The following is a 20,427-nucleotide window of genomic DNA, read 5'->3' as shown; positions in this document are numbered from 1 at the left end:
TGAGTTAACTTTTACCTTCTTTCCACCTAGAATATTAGGAAAAATCGAGTTTGATGAACTTTGACTTCTTTGTTCATTTGGTTGGCTAATTAGAAGAAAAATAAAATTATGATAAATAGGTCTTGGACAATAACTATTGTATTAGACTGGGTACTTTGAAAAAGGATATCCACTTTTCTTTAAAAAAGTAAAAGAGGATGAGTAAAAAAGAAAAAGAGAGAAAAAGTAAAGAAAAATAAAAGAAAATGATCCCTTAAAGAAAGATAGAAAGAAATATTCAAAAGAATCCAAACTTAAGAGTTTAAAGTTTTAGTAGGATGAAAATCGTTAAATGTAAAAATGTGAGTACACTGGAATATCATAGATAAAGTCCCTTATAGGTATTACAATTAACATCCACACTTTTCACTACCTCAAACAGGATGCTAAGTTTAGAATTAAACCCTAAATTGATCCACATATTCATGGTTACTTAAAAAGTTAGAACTCACTTTAAGAAATCAATTATTTAAAGTTTCTAAGTTAGAATTACCACTTCTTAAAGATCAATTTAAGTCTAAGTTTGTGCATAGAGAAACAAGAGTTGGGATTCTATATCAGTGTTACATCCAAAAGACTGACAAATCATAATTGACCTATGCTTTTCAATATAAATTTTGATTTTGACCATTTTTACTTTAAAGTTATTTTGAATTTTGTGAGTATATTCTCTACAAATCCTTACAAGTCAACCTCGTCCATTAGGGCAAATCTAACGATTTAAGGGCTTATTGTTTTCATTAAATATAGATGAAATGCCTGTGAAAGTGACAATTTATTTTCTAGGGATTAGGAAAAAGTAAGTTTCGGGTGTGATTAATGTCTCACAACACTAATTTATCCGTATATTTCCCAAGTATTTAACTTGGTTTTCATTCTTATTTCGCTGTATTAAATAAATAATCATGTTAAGCCTCAAATTATCTCGTTGCATTTTCCACCCATGCTAATTAGGCTTAATTGCATATAAATAATTGTATTTGTTGGAAAGTCTTGATTACGTGCATGTTTACTATGTAGGTAAAAGAGCAAATCATCAAAGATGAACCTGAAATGAAAAAAGTAATTTTGCATTACAACCATGAGACAAATGGAACAATCCAATCAAAATTTGATAAAAAAAGTGAAGACGTCACCCCGTGGTAGAGACTTGTCACTACATGGTAGTGAAATTTAGTTGGATCACCCTAGTTTTTCGGGGTCTTACTCCACATGTCATCATATTCGCAATAGTGATGGCGCTTTGAAATGAATCTTTTTAGAATATCGAATTTCTATAATACAAATATCTACTAACACAAAATTTGTAAACTGCATTAAAATCTCTATTCCCAATACACCAATATCTTTATATTCAATGCAGTATTCCATTTCTGCTTACCGTGACTTCTTTTCATAATTTTCATGATTTAAAACCTTAATCAAGAGGGTAAATCTTACATCAAATAAATTGTTTCGCAACTAACCACATGTGAAGGGCTTGACAAATACTTTTTCAACATGGATACGTAGAACATCTAGTAGACTTACTCAAAATCTATTCAACTACTTCAAACGATCCCATAAGCTGCAAGTCACACGTTTTCTTTCTCTACTCCCAAATTACAGTATTGACCAGTTACTGTTTAAATATTATTGTAATATCAATTAATCCTTATTCATCTAACTTTATATTTTGCCTAAATCATACATATTTTCACTTATCATCTAATATTGACATACTACAATTAACCTTTACAAATCTCATAACTATCTCTCCTGACTTTTAATTCATAAGCAATATTGTTATCTTACATTCTTCATCTATTTTTCACAATTCCATTAATGCAACCTTGTCACAAAATCATTCCTTCTCGCATTTTACATTGACATACCTTGCTTTCAAAATTACATTTTCTATCTAACTCTTCCCTACTATAATTCTAATCTTTTCAACGCTACTTTTAGCTTATCCAATTGCCAAATCCAACATGTTCCACTATTCATAAATCTACCCCTTATATTTCCTAATTAAATTCATCATTCACACGTCGAGTTTACCTCCAAATACTCATTCATTTTTATCGCCTATCAAATTTCAGTTTTAGATTGCACACCTATACTCTGTAGGTTCTTATCTAATCTTTCTAAAAAAATCTCTTTCTTTTTTTACAAGGTATCATCCTAAACATCACTTACCAACAAATATTTTTAGCCTTTACGCACATAAACCCAATACCATATTATTACCATGTTATAAATGTACTCATCCCCACAACACATATTTTCCCGTGTAATGTTCTTTTCTACCCTACTCTACTGTGCATATCTCGTCAGCATTCTTTGTTTCCTAGTACTCAACAACCTTTTGTCAATCATAGTCTTCTGTTGGCGTAGACAGTTTTATTACTTGGCCTATCTCGACAATTTCTAACTTTAATAAGTGTGCATAATCTTATCAGAAGCATATGATCTAAAGGAAACATCATTGAATAGAAGTCCAATTTTCTAATATCATAATTAGAAATCGTACTTTCTAAAATTTCATAAAAAACAAGTACTTTCTCTTAAGTCACAACCCTTGCTCGCGATTGTGATAGAGGGCACTCTCTCCTAATATGTCCCACCTGACCACATGCATAGCATATCAACGATCATGTCTTCGTAGAACTTTGTGAAGTGGGCAGTTAGTGGATTGGGGTATGTAGGCTTTGAACCTGCCTTGTTGGTTCCTTTGGCCCTATTAGCATCACTGGATCTCAATTGTTATATGACTCGATGATGAAGAAATCCTGTAACTTGATAGTGGAGTAGGAGCTCGGTACTGCGGATATGCGAGTTCAGAGGCATTCAGTCTTGAATACACTGGTCTCTTGGCTGGATCTGATCTAGAAGGAAGAGACGTCTAGGATTGACTAATATGTCCCTGGGATATCTGTAATTTCATTCCTTCTCACTTTCGACCGCTAGTTTGGTCTGATTGTGGTGGCATAAGTTTTTTCATCAATCTTGTTGAAATCCAGTGGCCTTATTGTTCCTTGAGTTGGCCCATCTAACATTTTTCTTAGCCACGGATCTTTAATCGGTTGACAACAGCCGGAACATTGCTCCCCTCTATGTCCTAACTTACCACATTCGTAACATGCCACTACTCTTTCTTTTGACTAATTTAATATTATTTGTTGTTGTTTCCTGTAAAACTCTTCCATCTCTTGAACAAATATTTCTATAGTCTCGCTTCTTATGCATGGTTGTTTTTCCCGTGACTTTGCTAGTTTCGTAATTGTTTGCCTCTTATTAGATCCTAACTGCCTTTCTTCTGCTAGGCTTTGAGGCGATGCTTGTACTATCCCTTATTTCTTCTTGTAATTCTCCCTGTGGTGGGATATTTACTCTTTGATCCATTTGGGATTTATCCTTAAAATAGTGGTTGAGTCTTTCTTGTATCATCTCTAATCTTTTTGTTAGTTGGCTCACCATGATCATTTGGGCTTCAAACATCTCCGATTGTCTTCTTTCCATACATGCCTGACTTTGGGATAACTCAAAGACGGCTTCTATCAACCGTTCTATCTTGGTGAGATTACTAGACACAGGTAGATCTTCCCCACTAGTTTGATTCCTTGTCACGGGTCTAGTTGTACCTCTATTTCCTTACATCTTTCCAAACTTGCAAATTCAGTAATCTTCATTTTATCAAAAGCAAGGCACTTCTCAGAACCACGCCAACATCATTCTCAAGAAAACATTAACTACGAGTAAAATAAGGAATCTAGTAATGAATACCATTTTCATTACTAACAGAATGAACCAAGAATAATATCCTACGTTTACTAGGCTCTATAGACATCTAAACATGGAAGAACTCGTTGTTCCAATACGGAACTACTGATGAGATCGGATACCGAATTCTTAGTGACACTATGATTATCAATCTAATATATGTGGTATCAGCCAATTCTCCAAAACATAGCAGATCAGTATCCCATACGAATCTAATACTATGCTCTTATACTATCTGTGGTGCCCTGTCAAATGCAAACACAAGTCCCTATGTCAGATCTCGAGGTAGTAGGTGGCACATCAAAATTTCAGTATGGTATCCTCTTTTATGTTAACATTCCTAGGCGATTCAACCTGTACCTAACAAATGACATATAATCCTGCATATATATATATATACAAAATATAACAATAGCGGTAGCCTACATACATCTAATAATGAACGATAGATTAGAGGACGGAAAGATAACAAAATACAGAATTATACAAACATCCTCACTCTAACAGAAGTCCTAACACTCAAGACAAAATTCATAATAGTCCTGGACAAATTGACACCACTATGGGTTATAACCCCAATACTCACCAAGTGATGAATTCTGGCTATCTATCTGACCCACCAGATGATTCTCACTCGTGCTCTATACCTGCCTCGTCAAGCTTCAGATCTGAAACTAAAAAATAGAGTAAGAAAGGGTGAGTAACAATGGTTACCCAGTAGGAAAGCAATCAATTTCTGTTAATAACCTCTCTTAATATGAACGAATAAACATACTAAATCATTTTAAAATATACAAAATTTTACAGAAGAAATTACGATGAATTGGTACATATAGTCAAAGATGAGCAACTAAACATTTTAAAACTGATATTACATCAACCAACAATACTTAGTATAGCATTTTCTTTTTATACAAATCTAATTGATCAAATGGGAATAAAACTTGCATTTTATTTATATATTAAAATAAGGCAACATATACATAATACACATCAACCAACAATACTTAGTATAGCATTTTCTTTTTATACAAATCTAATTGATCAAATGGGAATATTAAACTTGTATTTTATTTTATATATTAAAATAAGGCAACATATACATAATACACATGGTGGAGTAGTGGAATTAGAGAGTTGAGATTCACGACTGGATCGCTCCTAGTTGGAACATGATGTTACAATTCTTTACTGGCTTTTAGTTTCTGATTTTGTGGTCGGTCGCTGCATTTATCACGTTTGATTGACCATTTATTCAGCTCAAGCTGGTCGCTTGACGTGACCGTAAGCAATTGGTCTTTTTTCGATGTGTCAAAACGTTCGACTACTATAGATTGTTAGTGATCATTAACTAATCATCTTCGTCTATACCTATCAGGCATACATGTAATTCCCAAATATACAAACCATTCATACACGACCACCTTTATATTACAAGTTCACTAGTAAAGATAGAGAAGAATATCCCGGATTTCAGTTGTGACTCCATTCTCATACGCGTCTCATACCACATATGAGCTTGGGTGGTCTCTATCGTGCATCCCAGGATAGTACATCACTCCGGATGATATAACACATTATCCCTTCAAGTATTTACAGACTCTTTGACAACTTACAAAATAGCTACATATATATATTACTTTCATTTGAAAACAAAAGAGAAATTAACAATACAAGATTAAGAATGGATTCTACCATGCAAGTGTGGCCAATCGGCCTAAAATAAATAATATAACGGAAACGTAAACAGAGCCTCGAGCTAACAGAAAGTAAATAAACATGCAACCAGTAACATTATCCTTGGATATCCGTTTACCAACCTACACACAACACAATAATGTAAAATGCAGACATCACCCCTCGGGTGTGACTGACATTTTACCGTTTGATACTCTTGTTCTTTTTTTTCGATTTTTACAATTTTCAATTTTTCAAACAAAATATCCATTTTCTGATATTCATCAACTCAATTCGAGTTCATTAAATATTAAATTATTTTTTTTTCCAATTATGAAATTTTACTTTTATCACTAATATTGAAAAAGTATAATACTTAAATCAAAACGGGGTCCGAGCGGTGCACAGGACCCAACTGATAAAAATAGCCCGTTGAAATATCCTACCCACATATAATTTGTTAAAAAATACAATTAAACATATCAAAATGCAAGTTCTGGCGTGAATTTGAAATAACCGATTGAATTCTATATTTTTAATAAAAATCTAAATGCAATTTTCACAATCTACGATTAATAATAGAAATTGAAAGTTCCTTACTATCTCTATGCGAAGGAATTGAAACACGTGTGCAAAAATTGAGGTGAATGACATGAAAATCGAGGTAATTCATACTTAGAGATAGTTGATTTTAGAAACTGGCCTTGTGGTTTCGAAGATCTCGATGTCATCGTCATTTCTTCCTTCTGTGGAGGAGGACGATTTGACCCCGAAACATATGAAATTCAAGGTCGAAGTTTCAAAATCTCAGTATATACGTACAGTTGATTTTTGATGATACGAGGTGAAAAAGACGAGAAAATGGAAGGAATTTCGGTGAATTTTATAGATGTCGAGGCTACGGACGTTTCTCCTTTCTGCGTCGATCGTCGACGGTAAGTTGTTTGTAAGCGATATGAGGTGGATGATTTGAAAAAAGAAAAAAAATTATTTTTTTAAATTGTGTTCGCTGTTGGACGGGTTTGAGAAGACGAGTTAAAAAAAAAATTATTTATATAAAATTTGGGACGAAATTGGTATTTCTCCTATTGTTTTGATCGAGGATAACTTGATTGTCCGAACTCCAAAAGTGACGAATCAATACTCTATTTTACCTAATTTTTCATTTTGGGTGTAATGGTACAGTCAATTTCGACAAATTCTATCTCTAACGAAAATTTACATTTTTGGCCTGAGGTGACTCTTAAAATTGATGTCGTTTTCATTTTTGAAGATAATTTAACTTTTTGATCTCCAAAAATGATAAATAAATAATCCATGTTCAATAATTTTTTGTTAGAAACTCAATGGTGTAATCGAATCTTAATAATTCTTACTCTAGCAAAAAGTCACTAGTTTAGCCTGATTCGACTCGATAATCGAGGATTTTGCAACTTTTATATTCAGACTCGCATTTGAGCGTGCTTCTAGGCTAAAACAAGTTTTTCAATAATTTTGAATCCAATGATGGGGTTAGATTCGATTAAAAATGATCAGAAACATCCTAAAGTTTTACCCCTAAGTCCCACTTTAAGAATTTTCTCAAAATTTCATTATTTATTTCCTCGAGATACGAATAAATTTTTTGAGATTTTACAAAAATTATCATTGTTATAAATTTCACTTCCTTTAGATCAATTGTAATGAAGTTTACACATTAATACCTAATCCCTTTTAAGTGTGATCTAACCTTTCTCTTTTTCTTTACTACTTGGATATTGAGGATAATATGTCATTTAGGTTTTGGGGTATTAGGTTAGCTCACAATTGCATTTCATTTCATTGGTAGTTTAGTTTCATATTTGTTTCATTGGTAGTTTAGTTTTATACTTTTAAAAAAATGAAAAAAATCGAAATCAGTTAACACTTGCAAAATAATTTTTCAAACTCTTTCTATGTATTATTTACATTTAAATTTTATATTTCAAGCTCATGTCCTAATTTTTATCATAAGTTCCTTTTGTTATTCCTCATCAAGAAAATCAAAAGAATACTTTGAAAATTCACGACACTTTTAATTGAGTAAAAATAAGATTTTATGAAACAAGTATTGACTTTTTCTCCGTCTAGAGTGTTAGGGAAAATCGAATCTTGTTAACTATGACTTCCTTGTCCTTTGGTTGGCTGATTAGAAGAAAAACAGAACTGGAGATAATATGACTTTGACAGCAACTATAAGATTAAACTAGATACCTTTAAAAGGGCTACCTGCTTTTTGAAAAAGAATATCAGAAAAATGGTGATGTGTGCAGAAATTAAAAAATAAAATCAGAAAAATAGTGAAGTGTGAGAAAGTTGAGAAAAAAAAGTAGAAATATATGAAGAAGACCAAATCAAAGTAAAATGCTTAAGTTGAAAAGTGCAAAAAAGGAAAGAGTCAAATGTGATCAAATAAAGTAGTAGGGTGAAAGCGTCAATGGCAAAATGTGAGTTAGCAAGAATGTCATAGATAAAACTCCTTATAGGTATTAAAGTGAACATCTACACCTCTCACAATCCCAGACAGGATGCTTAGTTTGAATTAGAATTTAGGTAGAATCGACTATTCTTAACAGTTAGGAGGTGGAATCTTGTTCCTAAAAAGATGTTACTTTTGAAAAGAAAAATAAGAAAAATTTTACAAGCACTCAAGTTACTTTTAAAAAATTTTAAACTGAAGAGTGGAAACTAGAACTTTGCTAAAAAATATGAACCTTTGACTGATTTATGAAATATTATTATGTGCACTTTACCTACTACTTTGACTTTGATATTTTTATAAAGTGTTAGTTGTGGGTATATTCACTACAAACCCTCACGAGTCAAACTGGTCTACTAGGGGTAACCTAGAGGTTTAAAGACTTGCTGCATCGACTAAATCCAGTTGTGTAACTTACAAAAATAGTTTGTAATTTATTTTTTATTTTATTTTTGCTCGGGACTAGCAAAATCTAGGTTTAGAGGTGTGATCAGGATCTAAAAAATTGTTTCTAGAACCCTAATTACTTAGACTTTATCAATGAATTGAATATTAAATCCCCTCATTAGACATAATGCATGGTTATTCCATATTTACCCTACAAACACGTTGACTTTCAGATGCATTTTTTCTCGGTGGTTTTGTGAAGTGCCACCAACTGAGCAGAAACAAAGGCGAATTTAGCGAAAACGCCTTGCACGACACAACATCAACGGCGATAAATAGAAAATGCCTCTCATTAAAAAATCTGTTCATATTTTAGGGCGAAAAATCGACGATTTCGTGAAGTGCCAGCAAAAGAGACGATGAACACAAGCGGTATTTGCATAAACACCTTCAATAGATGACGAACAGAGGCAATTCTTGAGAAAATCCCGATGGATCTCAATCCATTTTGGCGCCAATGTTTTGCGTTCTTCTTTTTCGACATAATTTTTTGCGGGGAACCCAGATTTTATCAATCTCCCTCTCTTCTTCTATTTCATTCTCGTACCCTCTCCCTTTCACACTTTCTCCCTGTGTCTCATTATCTCTCCTTATTCCACTCTTTTTTTCATCTCTGTTAGGGCTTCCATCTCTACAAGAGTCGTAGAAGCTCAACTCGTTGTTGATTCTTTGCCCTAACTCTACAGACTTGAGGTTTGTGGAGTTTTTTGTTTTTTATTTTAAAGTCTCATTTAGTTTGACATGATTTGCTTGCATGATCTACAACTCTGTGCTGCTGTTTCTGTATAAGTATTAAATAATTTTTTTGTTTCATCTTCGTTAGATCACTAAACGAAGAAGAAATCTCACTTTTGAATTTCAAATCAAAACTCATCGACAACAATTACAATCTCCAAACCTGGAATTCTTCCGATTCAAATCCCTGCACTTGAATCTACTCCTGATGATTCTAAGGTAATTTCTTTGAATCTTCCTCAATTAATTTATCTTGTAGTTTATCATCTAGTATATCTGAATTATGTTGATTAACCGTGTTAAACGTGTCAAGATATTATGTCAATTTGACAATGTTCATAGAATTTTTCAAACATTGCCATTGTTGATTTTGGAAAAAAATATTGGAATGTAGCATAAGAGAGTTAAGTATCCATATTAATCTCTTGTATAACAATGCAAAGTAATTTCTAGTTGTCTGTTTGTCTAGATTTACAAAAGCAAGTTTTTGATAGCTACATGATGTTCTGTTTCAGGTTTAAAAGGGTCAGGAATTTAGATATCAATAATTACCAAGGTTGTTGTAGTTCGAAATATTTCAGGTTTATGTGTTATGATTGATTTCTCTTTGTTATTCATTCTCTTCAATTTATTTCATATATCAAGATTGAATTTGGAGCTTTCCCAATACTAACTTTACCCACCTCAGCTACGCAGTCAAAGAAAGTGCATTTTAGGTTTGGGCATGAATATCATTATAGATAAATATCAGCAAGTAAGGAATACGACTCTTGTTTGTAATGTATAGTTTGGAAGGTATCTCCTATTGAGCTCTCTTACCACTGTGACATAAGAACCCTTTAACAATCAAATTGTCTATTTAATTGCCACTGAATATCAAGGACAACATTTTTTGTCAATATGGTGGCTCAGCTTCCTTTGAATATTTGTATGTTTAGTTTCCTGATATCACTTCTTACTTTGGTGACTAATTCCATAGGCTTACAGCTCACTTTATGACGACCCTGACCTTTGTCCCAAAGAAAAGAAGCTTATTTCTAGTAACAATGTTTCCAAAGAACCTGTTAAGGAAATACCATGGAGATTAATCTTATCAAAGGCACCTGGTTGGGCTCTAACTGACCATACATTGTCAAATCCGATTGGGTGTTGTTGCCAAGGCACTTTGAGATTGATTGTTACGGAGTTCACGCCCAACGTGACCCTGGCCGCATTTCTTCCATTGTAAGTTTTGCATAATTCTTTATTACCTGGGCTTATTTAGTGCAACATTGCTTTTGTAGGGTCCAAAAAGAAATTAAGCAGAGTTCTTGTCACACATGGCACTAGATTCCCAAATCTGCAACAATTTTAGTAGTTTATATACTAATACAGGCTAGTTGTAGGAAATATCCACCTTTAGTAGCAAAACTTTGGTGTTTGAAGTGTGAAAAAAAAACCCAGATATGTATATATTTGCTTGGTGGGGTTAAAGGTTAAGAGTTAGCATTTAGTATAACAAGGGGTTCAAGGGATGAAAAAAAAATGAAGTTTAATGCATACTGTTAATATCTCAATCTATGAAAAAGAAATGTGAGCAGAGGATACAAATAAAGTCTCATTAGTTCTTGGAGGTTTAGAATCTCATTAATCCTTAGGCGTTCTGAACGTGAAATCACATTCACACCATCTAAGCAAAGAATGTTGCAGCACCCATGGTGCCTAATAATATAAATAACCTTATTTTTGTTCCATCTATCTTTGAATGTATAAGGTCATACCAGCCATAGTGTAGCAGCAATTGTTTTATCAGTTTATTCTAATTGGGTGGTGTTGCCAAGCATCTCTTCTATTGTAAGCTTCTTGCTTACTCTTGCAATATATTTTTCTATGTGTAGCTTTACATTAATAAACGCGTTCTTTCACCATTATTGCTTTATGTCACTGCCAGTAAATTTTTCTTGTATGCATACTATAACGGTTGTTTTTGGTACTCAATGTTGCAGGAAACATGTAAGGTAGAGATTTTCTTTGTAGGCACAACAGGCTTTGTATTGCTTTGTTATGTGCTTGGGGTACTTATTAGTCAACCTGAAATCCCATTTAACATGAATGGGATGCTAACGAAATTAAATGGAGAGAGTGTATTCACACTCATGAGTCTTCTTGGAGCAAATATTATGCCACACAACTTTTGTGTCCACTCTATCATTATACAGGTACCCTTGATTCTCTTTTCAATAATTTCTTCTTTTATGTTCTCTTTGTATCCTTCACATTTTTAATTATTGCTATTGGATTGCATAAGGCATCTTCTTTATTGAGTAGGCATTTAGTTAGTGGTGACTAAGGGGAAATTAGGGTAACAATGTATTGTTCCCTTGGCTTTGAAATTTGAAAATGACAACATCTTCTCGTCTGAAGCCTTGGATTCAAGCAATGCTTGATCATGTCAAGGTGCGAAGGGACCTTTACTTTTTTGTTAGTATTGATTTTATTTAGCCAGAAAGTGCATGAAAGCATGCCATGGTTTTATTATTAGCATAAATTTGCTGGGATTACCAAAATTCCATTGGGTGGTTTACTTGTGAAGAATGGATAGCTCAAGATTAAATTTCCAAATTATAATGGAATTGAGACATGGGACTACTCGACTATTGTTCCAATTGTGCTTTTGTAACTTCATTCCAACAAAGCTTGGGGTTGAGGCTATTATCTTTTGAGACTCAAAGTGGTTACCCAAGTATCATTACCCTTTGTAAGGTACTTTTTTTTTTTTGCAATTAATGTGAGGTGAAGTGCTTGAATAATTGTTCTTGTACAGCTTATGCTAATTCAAATATTAGAGGAGAAGGTAGCGGGTGTGTGATGTGGTTTGGGGAATTGGTTGATCTAGACAGTTTAACTTTGGTGGGCAAGATCTCTATGTTCAAATGGCATCTTCAGAGCTAGGTATGTATGGTTGGGCTTTATTAGATTTTACTCTACTGATGCTATGTCTTTTTTTTTATTTTTCTTCTTCATTTTTTTCCTTTTTTTTTTAACTTTTGGCTCTCATTCCCCCCTTCCACACACACACACAAAATAACATAGGCAAACCTGAAATGAATAAACATATTTTATAAGCAAAGCTAATTAATTAATTTTAAAAGTATTTAAGGAAAGTAAGAAATTAATTGGTTTAGATTGAGTTCCCTATTGTAACTGATGAGTAACTTGTGTTGGAACACTTTTGTGAGAATGACTTTTGCAATAATATTTTTCAATACTACAAATTTCTTTAGAAATTATAATTTTTTTGAGCCAAGAGAAAGTAGGAAAACTACCTTTTTAACCCTTATATATTTCTATTGCATTTATAGTGGTTAATTGACAATAATACCACCTTTTTTTTTTTTTAAATTAGATTTTATACATTGAACTGATACTAACAGGTTGAGTTGTCGACCACCAGACCACAACACTAACGCAAGTTTGGTCCCTTGAATTAATGGTGCTAACTCGTCCAATTCCAAAACCATCTCAGCCTTATTATCCTCGCCAAAGTTTGATCCATTACGGGTCAATATGTTTGCAAGCCCTGCCCATTGACACCCCTACACACGTGACTAGTGCGTCGATGAACAACATATAATTCAAACAAAGTCCAAAATATGATGACAGTGTAACATAACTAATGCATTATATATACTACATTAAGACACTTAGAATGGTTTTTCACAAGGGAAATTTTTTCACATCATAGAGATTGGATTGATTATTATTTGGTAGCCAAGCACCTCCTCATCTATGGGTGGAAACTAAAAACAATTAAGGATAGGTATAATAATAATAATAATTATTATTATTATTATTAAAAAAAAGCTAAACCAAGTTATATAAAAGTTCTGAAACCATGTAGTATATTATCAATGATATTATGCTTTGTTCTTAATGAGCTACTTGTTTTAAGGTAATTGAGAAAAGTTTATGTCCTTGTGTGTGTGTGTGTGTGTGTGTTTTATTCTTTATTCTTTATTTATTTATTTTTTGTTTTCTAAACTTTCTAACCATAATGGAAATGTAGATATAAATGGTGATTCAAGAAAAAGGAAAAAACCTATGATTGTGATGGTATCAGTACCAGTTGTCATGGGAATACTTATCTGTTGTATTATTTGGAAGATCAAGACAAAGAAAAGAGGTAAAATTAAGGAGTCACCCTCCCTTTCCAGCATTCTTCTAAGAATCATTTTCTTTTTTCAATGGACAGGTCTATTAACGTAATTGTAATCATCCAAACAATCATAAAATTTGGATGTCCAAATTGGCAAAAGTCAAAAGAAATTCAAAGCTCGTATGGTGGTTGTCATCATTTTGATTCTTTTCATTCAAATGTTTTAAGTAAATTTTATAGTAAACAGGTACTAAACAAAAAATTTACTACACGAACGAAAGCCAGAAGGACGAGATGGAGTTACCATTGTTTGATTTTGCTACCATAGCAACTGCCACTAGTAACTTCTCTTCTGATAGTAAGCTAGGTCAGGGTGGTTTTGGTCCTGTTTACAAGGTAACTTTCCATAATGTTGATCAAATTAATGCTCAAACATTAATAATTATAAGGTGAATGTTAAATAATATTTCTCCTTGTCATTTGTACCTCTGAAATCTCTAGGGTGAGCTATCAAATGGACAAGAAATAGCGATGAAGAGGCTTTCAACAAATTCTGGACAAGGCCTCAACGAGTTTAAGAACGAGGTTATTTTGATTGCCAAACTTCAACACCGGAACCTCGTTAGGCTTCTTGGATGTTGCATTGAGAGAGAAGAAAAGATGTTAATCTACGAGTACATGGCCAACCAAAGTTTGGACTTCTTTATTTTGGGTTAGGCCCTCTAAATTTCATAACTATATTAGAAATATTAATTATCCATGGAACGGAAGAAGCTCTCGATTTAAACTTTTTGTTAAAATGGTGCAGATCAAGCAAGAAGTACTTTGCTCAGTTGGCAAAAGCGCTTTCACATCATAATAGGTTGGATGTGTTGATTGTTGTGTCACCACTACCCTGCAGGGAGGACAACTTTCTTCATTCTCCTATCTGTTCCAAAATATTTATATTGTAAAGTGTGGTTTGCTAATAGACATGGATATCCTTAAGCTTTGAAGTAGATACTTAGATGTCAATGGTTGCATTCAGCTTCCAAAAGGATTTGGTTGACATAGTTTGGGGGGCAATGTTGTTGCTGAGAAATTAGATAGCTTGATGATTCCCACTAGTGAGCATCTTAAATCATGTGCTGAGGGTGGACGTCAGATTAAGGTATTACCTATGCTATATTTATTTATTTTTTACTTTACTTAGTGCACTCGCATTTGTTTTTCGTCCTTGAGCATAGCATGTAGGGCAGAAACTAGTAAGTAGTAATAATAACCTTCACATATTTCTGATCCATCTCCTTGTATTTCGATGGTTAGGTATTCGAAACACTTCTCCAGTCATTTTAGATCACTGTTTTGAATGCCTACAAGTCAAAGTTTGCTCAGGTAAGTCTAGTTTTAACTCCAGTTTGTTTGTTTTTTGTGGCGTCTCCTTTTCATTTATCTATGTTATTGATAAGCATTGAATAAGTGGTTCTTGAAATCAACAATTTTTTTGTTCCTTTGGTTATCTCACTTTCACTTGTGACTCGATTTCCATTTAATTGTAGTTTGCGATGTTCTATGCCTGTGCGTTGAATCCTAAAAGTTGTGGTGTGAGATTTGCGGTTATGTTTGTAGCTATTTTTGTGTCCCAAACATTCCCTCCACTTACAAGGTAAATTTTTTGTTTTGTTTTTATCTAATTGGTAATCAACAGCTGATCGGAAAGAGATCTCTTTAACTGTTAGAATTATTTAAAGCCTCTCATTCTATATTATTTATGATAACAAATTTGACATGCTGAAATATAAGGTAACCCCCCCCCCCCCCCCCCCAATTCTCACTAAAGTCAGGCGTCTACTCATGTCCATGTAGGCCCCCATGAGCGTGTCATTTAGTTTGTCAAAAAAAGTGTATAGTTACATCCAAACCCATATATACTATATCAGCTGGAAACTCATCAGATTTGTGCAGCATAATATGTGGTTATGATCTTTTAATCACTTTCACACACACACACACACTCCCAAGCTTGCCAATTTCCCTTGTTGGCACATGATCTGTGTAGCGATGGTGTGTTCATATTTGCAAGTTCTTCTATTACTAGGGATTAGATGAGGACCAACACATTACTTGTCATAAGATGTTCTTTCCATATTATAATATAATTTTCAATTGGAACTCTTTTTGTCTTTATCTTTTTTTTCTTCTAATAATTGATGTTTTAGGTGATTGCTTCAACAGTTCTGTTTGTTATATCTAATGTTATAGACACTGATTTATACAGGAGTATGGTATTAAAGGATTTCCGACAATAAAGGTGTTTGCACCTGGTAAACCTCCAGTTGACTACCAAGGTGCGAGGGATGTGAAACCTATTGCTGAATATGCACTCCAGCAGATATGTTTCGGTACTAGTACATGGCTGGGAGCTTGGAATTTTCCTTTGTAAATTATTTTGTAGGAGTGCCAGCTTCTTACATAGCTTTCTGTATTTTTTCTTGTCGATAAATCATTAATTATTGAATAAACACCATCGTAATATAAAATGGGGGTGAATTTCATGAAAAATATACCTTTGCGAAATGAAATCTTCAGTCTTATTTATTCAGCAAATGGTCATCCAAACAGGCCTCAAAATTCTTGACTGAAATGCATATATTCTTAATGGTTGTCTTCATTGATAGCAAAACTAGATTTCCTATAGTTAGTTTTATTTACATAGCTGTTGAAAAAAATCTCACTCTGTCCTCATTAAAAGGAGTGAAAATCTGCTTTAACAAAACAGAATCAAAGTTTGTTCATTAGTGACCATTTTTGTTTCCTATTTTGTGCCTTTTTACCTTAGTACTTGTTTGGATGGTGGTGCTCAAATCAATTATTTCTTACGTACTTTGTTTAGAATCAATCAAACATTTACAAATCTAAGAAACTAGGAATCTGAACTTTAGGAAGACTAAAACAAACGACCCATCCGAACAAAACCCTTGATTGCTTAAATCCTTTTTTGATCTAGGCGCTTCTTAATATCAAATTAGCCAAATCTTTTTTAACTTAATCTTCCTTCCTATGAGCATCATCCATTTGCTAGTTAATTAGTTCACACTTTTAAGACAATGCAACGACCCTTTCTTTTCTTAGAAGTAAGATCAAGACCAATGAGACGAGGGGATAGATCCGTGACAAGTGGCCGTGGAGATGGTTGGAAGCTCTACTTGGTCAAAGAGGGGAGGATGTCTATGAACCTGTATATATATTATGAGAACTAGAGGGCTGTGGTGTTGGTTTGTCAATGTGGTTATCCATTTAATTGTCTTTCTTTCAGAGAAGGAGTCCTTGTTCAACTTGCTCCCCTGATCTAAACCATATTGAATATCATGGGCTCAACATCATATAGAAATGTGCTACAGATCTGTTTTGGAGTTTGGTAGTCTTGTGGTATGCAACCAATGATTGTAGACCCCTGTAACGGGAGAAGGGAACTTTTTTTCCCCCTCTTGAGAGTTATATGGAGTTGCTTAACTGTGTCACATGTGCTATGAAATTCTCAAGTTTGTGAAAGATCACTTTAGTTGTACTCAGGGTTGTCTGAGCATGCCACCACTGTGGCATTTTGTGAGAGCTGAAATGTTGACCAGTGGGTACCTCATTAGACCCTGTGAAGGGGGAGGGTCCACATAGTTGATCATATGGATTTGGAGGTATAGAGTCACCTTGCCTAACTTTCCTTTGTTTGCTGTGATATTTTTTTCCCGTTCTACCAATGGACTACTAATCTTAGTACCTATTATGTGAACCAGTCATCCAGTGTACCAGAAGTGTTGCGCCCGCTATATGAATTATCAATAGTGCTTGCTCAAAAGACTACATTGGCGGTAGGACTATCTATTACAATAATTTTTTTTCTATGCTATTGTTCTACAATGACAACTAAACTGGCATTTTGTTATTTAAAGCCATATTCAAGTACATGAAAGATAATTAGACAATTGTGGGAGATGTGTTGAGGTTTTACATATTATCTTGATTATGGCTCTGTCGGTTTCATCCAGGCTTTACACTAGTTCAGACAGATTGCTCATGAGGTGTCTCAATCAACTGTCACTGGTTGGGGCAGAAGACCTGTAGCTTTACAAGCACTCAACCAGAGGCTGAGCAGGTGAGTGCATCCTAGTTATTTGCCTTACGTGGGTATTGGAATGTCTTATTACATATCAAGTCCTCAAATGTTTCCTTGCAATGGTTTTAATGAAGCCCTTAATGGGTTTGTTGATGATGGATGATCCAGTATGGGAAGTGATGGCGTAGATAACATTTCCATTCTTGTAAACTCATCTCCTAGCAAGATTATTGGTGTAAATATTGGCTTTGTTTATAATTCATAGAGTTGTCTCTTTTTTTATAGTGAAAATATTCATGAATGCGTAATTTGTTTTAGAATTTCGTAGATGCATGTTTGGTAGATTATAGTTTATGTTTGGTAAAATATTCATTTAAAGGTTGTGGCATCTTTTTATAAACAAGTGATAAGTGAAATTTGGAGTGCCAATAGCAGCTCTCTTTTTTTTATATAATTGTAGGTTTTATTTTGGAATGAATATTTTTTTTTTTTTTTTACAACATTAGAGGCGGTTTTGAACTGCCTCTAATGTTGTGTTTTTTTTTAAATTAAATTTGTTATTAGGGGCGGTTTTCAAACTGCCTCTAAAATATAAAAACCGCCCTTAAATATATTGGAGGCGGTTTAGTCGAAATTGGAGGCATTTTAAAATCGCCTCTAAATACCTCATATTTTGTAGTGTTATCATCATTTTCAATTTAATTACGTATTTTAGAACTAATTAATGTTATTTACGTGTAACAGGAATTATTCGCGAAGTTTCAAGGTGAATTAGGAAAATTTGAAGTTACCACTGTGATCTAGGATAAAAAATAAGACCGTGGACCAAAAGTCAACACAATTGATCAAAACTTTACCGTGATATCATGGTCAACGGCAGGGGTATGATCAACAAAGAAAGTCAAACCTCAAAATTCATACTGAAGCTTAGCGGTTGAAAGATATTCGTATTAAAGCAGGACTTTGGTATTTTTGTGATCACGAAATGTTTTCGAAACCTTAATTCTCCAAGAAACCTTAATCTGGTCTCTCTATAAATAGGAGACTAACTAAAGGGCATTTGATATCCGAAATCTCTGGAAATCTCCAATTTCCTTCGTAGATCAACTTCTATTCTTTTAGTTTAGGTATTTACTTTTTGTTTCTTAGTTTTACAAAAATTGTAAAGAGGCTTTGTCTGTTTCAAGTCAAGCAATAAGATATTTTCTTTCTCTTATCTCTACTTTTTTTTCATGTTTTCTTTATTTTGCACTTTATGTTCTTGCGATGACTATTGACTAAATCTCCTTTAAATCGATTAAGGAAACTGGAGAAAAATTTTTCAGTGTTTTGATTCTTCTCAAAATTGTTTCATAGCTTCATTGTGATAATGTTAGGTTCGTATTATTATGTTAACCATTGAATATTTCTCAAAGTTTTGATGATTTTCCACTCCAGATAGGCTTACACCAAAAGAATGGAGTGATTCCTTGAAGAAATTTGACACCATCCCTAAAATCATGCCGGCCCAATTAGAGAAACTTATTAGGAAGATCATCGAATCTAGTAGAAGTGAGAAGATTGCATGTGTCATCGCCGACACAACCGTAGGATGGGCTTTGGATGTTGCCAAGAAGATGGGAATTCGAGGAGCAGCTTTTTTGCCATCAGCTATAGCATGCAGGGCCTTGGGAGTTAACATTCCAAAGCTAATTGATGCAGGATTTATCGATGAGAATGGCAAGATCAACTAGGGTGTTTAGCTTTTATTTTTATTTATATATATGCATGTGTGCATTTATATTTTATTGCTGAATTTGGATAGATGTCATCACCATTACCATCTTATAGAGCTAACATAGAGAAGTCCCCGATAACGAAATAAGAGTTGTAAGGGAAAATGGTCTACAAATGACTAATATCTGAGTTTTATAAGAATTAATCAAAGATTGCAAAGGACAAATAATATCTCTCGCTATAGAATCATCTTCAACTATGAAATGCCTCTAGTTATAGGCTCTTCTTTTGTGCTTTTGATGAACTATCTATAATACACTGAATTTTATTTTTTATTTTTTTATTTTTTTTTTCCACAGGAACTTCAAAGAAGAATGAGACAATTTTATTGTCTCCAACCATGTCCCCCTATGAACACTGCAAACCTCCTGTGGCACAGCATGGGTGGCCAGAGTATGCAACAGAAACTTTTTCAACTCATGCTTAAAGACAACTAAATTACAGATTTTACAGATTGGTATATCTGCAACTCATTCTATGAGCTTAAGACTGCAGCTATCGCCATGGTACCAAACATAATACCAATAGACCCATTACTTGCAAGCAATCAACTAGGGAATCTCTGGCCCTAACCTCATTCCTTAACTATAATGAGGCATTTTTTTTCCCTCATATTTTGGTTATTGAGGCAAATGAATGTGGACATGGACTCATTCATCCTTTCTCTGTTTACTCTCATATTAGTCACAACCCTTGCATATATCTCCTTAATTATGTCAAATGTGTCCATTTAACACTCTGTTCTTTCCTAATACCCACTAAATTAGCTCCAATCATTTTGGTATTTGAAATATAATTGGTCTCTGTTTTATAGAACCCAAGACGTTGAATAGATGATTCAGATGGATTGCAAGAAAGAAAGAACTTCACAAAATCTGGTCTTTAAATGAAATAATAAAAAATAAAATAAAACCCAACAGTAGTTTATGTACACAAAAACCATTTAAAGTTGACTAAGGCAGTTTGATAGGTTCCACAAAGACCAAACATGGCCTAAATGAGGAGTGGTTACTGTAGGTTAAAACGTTAAAGGTTCTAAAGGATGTGAGGAAGACTGTAAAGGATATGGACAGATGTATTATGAAAACATGTAAGGCAAGGTCTAATAATTGGGTATCATATATATTACTCATGACCACAATTTTCTACTTCACATTCAAATGAGAAATATTTCAGGATCCAGACAAATGTAAAAAAGATGTAGGGGTCAGATCAAAAAAAGCTCTTCAAATGGTAAAATGACTACAGCAAAGTTGTATGAATATCTTC

General features: G+C 33.7%; 1 protein-coding gene across 1 annotated transcript; it reads left to right on the top strand.

Moving 5' to 3' along the window:
* Positions 1-9,357: 9,357 nt before the first annotated feature.
* LOC147387923 (G-type lectin S-receptor-like serine/threonine-protein kinase SD1-1) lies at positions 9,358-16,557 on the top strand. Its single transcript, XM_086421328.1, has 12 exons — positions 9,358-9,376; positions 9,673-10,381; positions 11,143-11,899; positions 11,985-12,088; positions 13,203-13,319; positions 13,540-13,688; positions 13,794-14,004; positions 14,101-14,442; positions 14,598-14,666; positions 14,831-14,937; positions 15,550-15,673; positions 16,404-16,557. Exons 4-8 carry the CDS (start codon positions 12,070-12,072, stop codon positions 14,166-14,168), a joined length of 564 nt encoding a protein of 187 aa, XP_086277454.1. The 5' UTR covers positions 9,358-9,376; positions 9,673-10,381; positions 11,143-11,899; positions 11,985-12,069; the 3' UTR covers positions 14,169-14,442; positions 14,598-14,666; positions 14,831-14,937; positions 15,550-15,673; positions 16,404-16,557.
* Positions 16,558-20,427: the final 3,870 nt, after the last annotated feature.

The sequence above is a fragment of the Akebia trifoliata genome, chromosome 13 (genome assembly GCF_017979445.1).
Source record: "Akebia trifoliata isolate Shusen 1 chromosome 13, ASM1797944v1, whole genome shotgun sequence".
NCBI classification, from domain to species: Eukaryota; Viridiplantae; Streptophyta; class Magnoliopsida; order Ranunculales; family Lardizabalaceae; genus Akebia; species Akebia trifoliata.
This window is presented reverse-complemented; position numbering and strand designations above follow the sequence as displayed.

Coding starts and splice junctions, on each gene's coding strand:
- LOC147387923 (XM_086421328.1), top strand. Junction 13,320..13,539: donor GATCAAGACAAAGAAAAGAG/GTAAAATTAAGG, acceptor TATAGTAAACAG/GTACTAAACAAAAAATTTAC. Junction 14,005..14,100: donor TTTGGACTTCTTTATTTTGG/GTTAGGCCCTCT, acceptor AAAATGGTGCAG/ATCAAGCAAGAAGTACTTTG.